This window comes from Ochlerotatus camptorhynchus, unplaced genomic scaffold (assembly GCF_037179485.1).
Source record: "Ochlerotatus camptorhynchus isolate MF236.1 unplaced genomic scaffold, CSIRO-AGI_Acam_v1.1 ptg000170l, whole genome shotgun sequence".
Lineage (NCBI taxonomy): Eukaryota > Metazoa > Arthropoda > Insecta > Diptera > Culicidae > Ochlerotatus > Ochlerotatus camptorhynchus.
Window position 1 is genome coordinate 1,940,001 of NW_027040660.1, and position 2,515 is coordinate 1,942,515.

The following is a 2,515-nucleotide window of genomic DNA, read 5'->3' on the forward strand; positions in this document are numbered from 1 at the left end:
AGCTCTGAACACGGCCCTCCTGAAGGACCGTTTCATCCCTAGCATGGCCTCCCTGCTTGCATAGATAACCATGGGATCACGATAGGAGACTACATACAAAGAGTGGTGATAGAGGCCCGGAGGTGGGCACCCATCAGAATGGAGAAAATCTGAGAATAAAAACAAAAACAAAAAAGACGAAAATGAAAAAACTCAAAAAAAAAATTAAGGACGACGGCAAGACGCCATATATTGAAAATGGAGGAGCGAACGTGTTCGCAAGAAGCGGAAAGTTGCAGAGATCACCAGCGTCGAACCAGGTGACCACAGCGAGTTCCAGTAGTAGCATACCCCAAGTGGAACAGCATGGATCCCAAGGGGAGCAGCTAGGTGCGGTGCCATGCCAAATATTCACACCGAAATCCAGCAGTGGCAAACAGCAAGAATTGCAGCTTGGAAGAACTAAAATGACGGAGGTTAGGAGGAAGATCAATGAACTCTATGTGTTCGTGAAGGATAAGAACAAGATACACAAGGAGGTCAAGCTACTAGCGCCGGCATAGCTGTGGCAGATCGGGAACTGCAAGAATGGAAAAGAAGAGCCGAAGCGGCCGAAAAGGCTCTGTTTGAGGCCAAGGAGAATGCAAAGCTGGCTGAAGCGCAGGAGACGCCGAAGGGACCAACGAATCCACGTCTGGAGAAAAGAGATAGAGAAACGCCAGGAGACAAAGAGGACCCCAAAAACACAAGGACGACGAATACAGGGACAATGAGCAAGAAGATGGAGAAGAAAGTGATTGGCGTAAAGTCGAAAACCAGAAGGAGAAGAGGAAAAAAACTGAAGGAAGAGGAACAAAGGACGAAGGAACAGAAGAAGAAGGAGGTGAAGGGAAAGAAACATGAAGAGGAAGAGAAGAAGAAGAAGAAGAAGAAGGAAGAGAGGAAGAAGGAAGTCAAGAAGAAGGAATTTTTCAATGCTGGGGCAGTGGACTGGGGAAGCAGATGTACCAACGCAAGAGGGTATAGCCTGCTGGAAGCTCTGGCAAAGTTAGACGTCAGTCTGGCCAACGAAGGAACCATCAGCACCTTCCGCAAAGATGGTAGGGAATCCATTATCGACGAAAACGAAAGTAAGCAAGTGGAGGTGGAAGACGAAGGCATTCGACAAGGATCTCTTTGTAGAAGCTCTCCGGGTAGACAGACGCGTCCCAGACCAAAGCGCGGACGAATTGACCGAATCGTTAACGAGGGCATGCGACACAACCATGCCGAGGAAATCGGAGCCAAGGAACAGACGGCGCCCAGCTTACTGGTGGAACGAGGCACTTAGCACCCTCCGCGCTAGTTGTCTCCGAACCAGAAGGTGCGTTCAGCGGGCAAGAACTGGTGCAGACAGAGCAGAGCGAAGGGTGGGGTTTCGAGCAGCCAAGGCCGCTCTAAAACAGGAGATAAAGCCAAACTGCTTCAAGGAGTTGAGCCGAGACGCTGATGCCAACCCCTGGGGTGACGCATACCGAGTCACGATGGCGAAGATCAGAGGTCCAACGACGCCCGTTGAAATGTGCCCAGACAAGCTGAAAGTCATCGTGGAGGGACTTTTCCCGAAGCACGACCAAATGACCTAGCCACCTACACCGTACGGCGAGGCAGAGGCAGACAACACCGAAGGTAGACAAGTCTCCAACGAGGAACTCGTAGCAGTGGCGAAAGGGCTGAAGACGAAGAAAGCTCCCGGTCCGGATGGAATCCCCAACGTGGTGTTGAAGGCGGCGATCCAGGCGTTCCCGGACATGTTCAGGATAGTGCTGCAGAAGTGTCTGGATGAAGGTCACTTCCCGGACCGATGGAAGGTACAGAAGCTAGTGCGGCTGCCAAAACCCAGAAAGCCGCCGGGAGATCCAGCATCGTATAGGCCTATATGCTTGCTGGATACAGTCGGAAAGCTATTGAAGAAGAAGATCCGCAACAGGCTAACGAAATGCACGGAGAGTGAGCATGGATTGTCGGTGAGGCAGTTCGGATTCCGGAAAGGGAGATCAACGGTGGATGCAATTCGGACAATGGTCGAGAGTGCCGAGAAAGCGTCTAAAAAGAAGCGGAGAGGAGATCGATATTGCGCCGTGATAACGATCGACGTGAATAACGCATTCAACAGTGTCAGCTGGGAGGCCATCGCCGAAGCACTGCATGGAATGAGGGTTCCTGATTCCCTGTGTAGCATTATAAGGAGTTACTTCCAGAACCGGGTTCTAGTCTACGAGACGGACATGGGAGAGAAATCAATCCGGATCACGGCGGGTGTGCCGCAAGGCTCCATCCTTTGCTAACGCTGAAGCTGCCCAAAGGAGTCGAGATCGTAGGATTTGCGGACGACGTCGTGTTGGCGGTAGTAGGCGAGACGTTGGAAGAGGTGGAAATGCTGGCAACCGAGGCGATCGACACGGTTTCCAACTGGATGCAAGGAGCGAAGTTGCAGATTAGCCCACCACAAAACGGAAGTGCTATTGGTCAGTAACTGTAAAGCTGTTCAGCGATC

The 2,515-nt window shown here is 51.5% G+C and overlaps 1 protein-coding gene across 1 annotated transcript in view; it reads left to right on the top strand.

The window, feature by feature from the left end:
• Positions 1-1,309, top strand: part of LOC135701616 (glutamic acid-rich protein-like) — a 47,493-nt gene extending 46,184 nt beyond the window's left edge. Inside the window, exon 2 of the mRNA XM_065222455.1 lies at positions 519-1,309. Coding sequence (XP_065078527.1) covers positions 519-1,309 — 791 coding nt within the window. The remainder of the gene's footprint in view (positions 1-518) is intronic.
• The last annotated feature ends 1,206 nt before the right edge of the window (positions 1,310-2,515 follow it).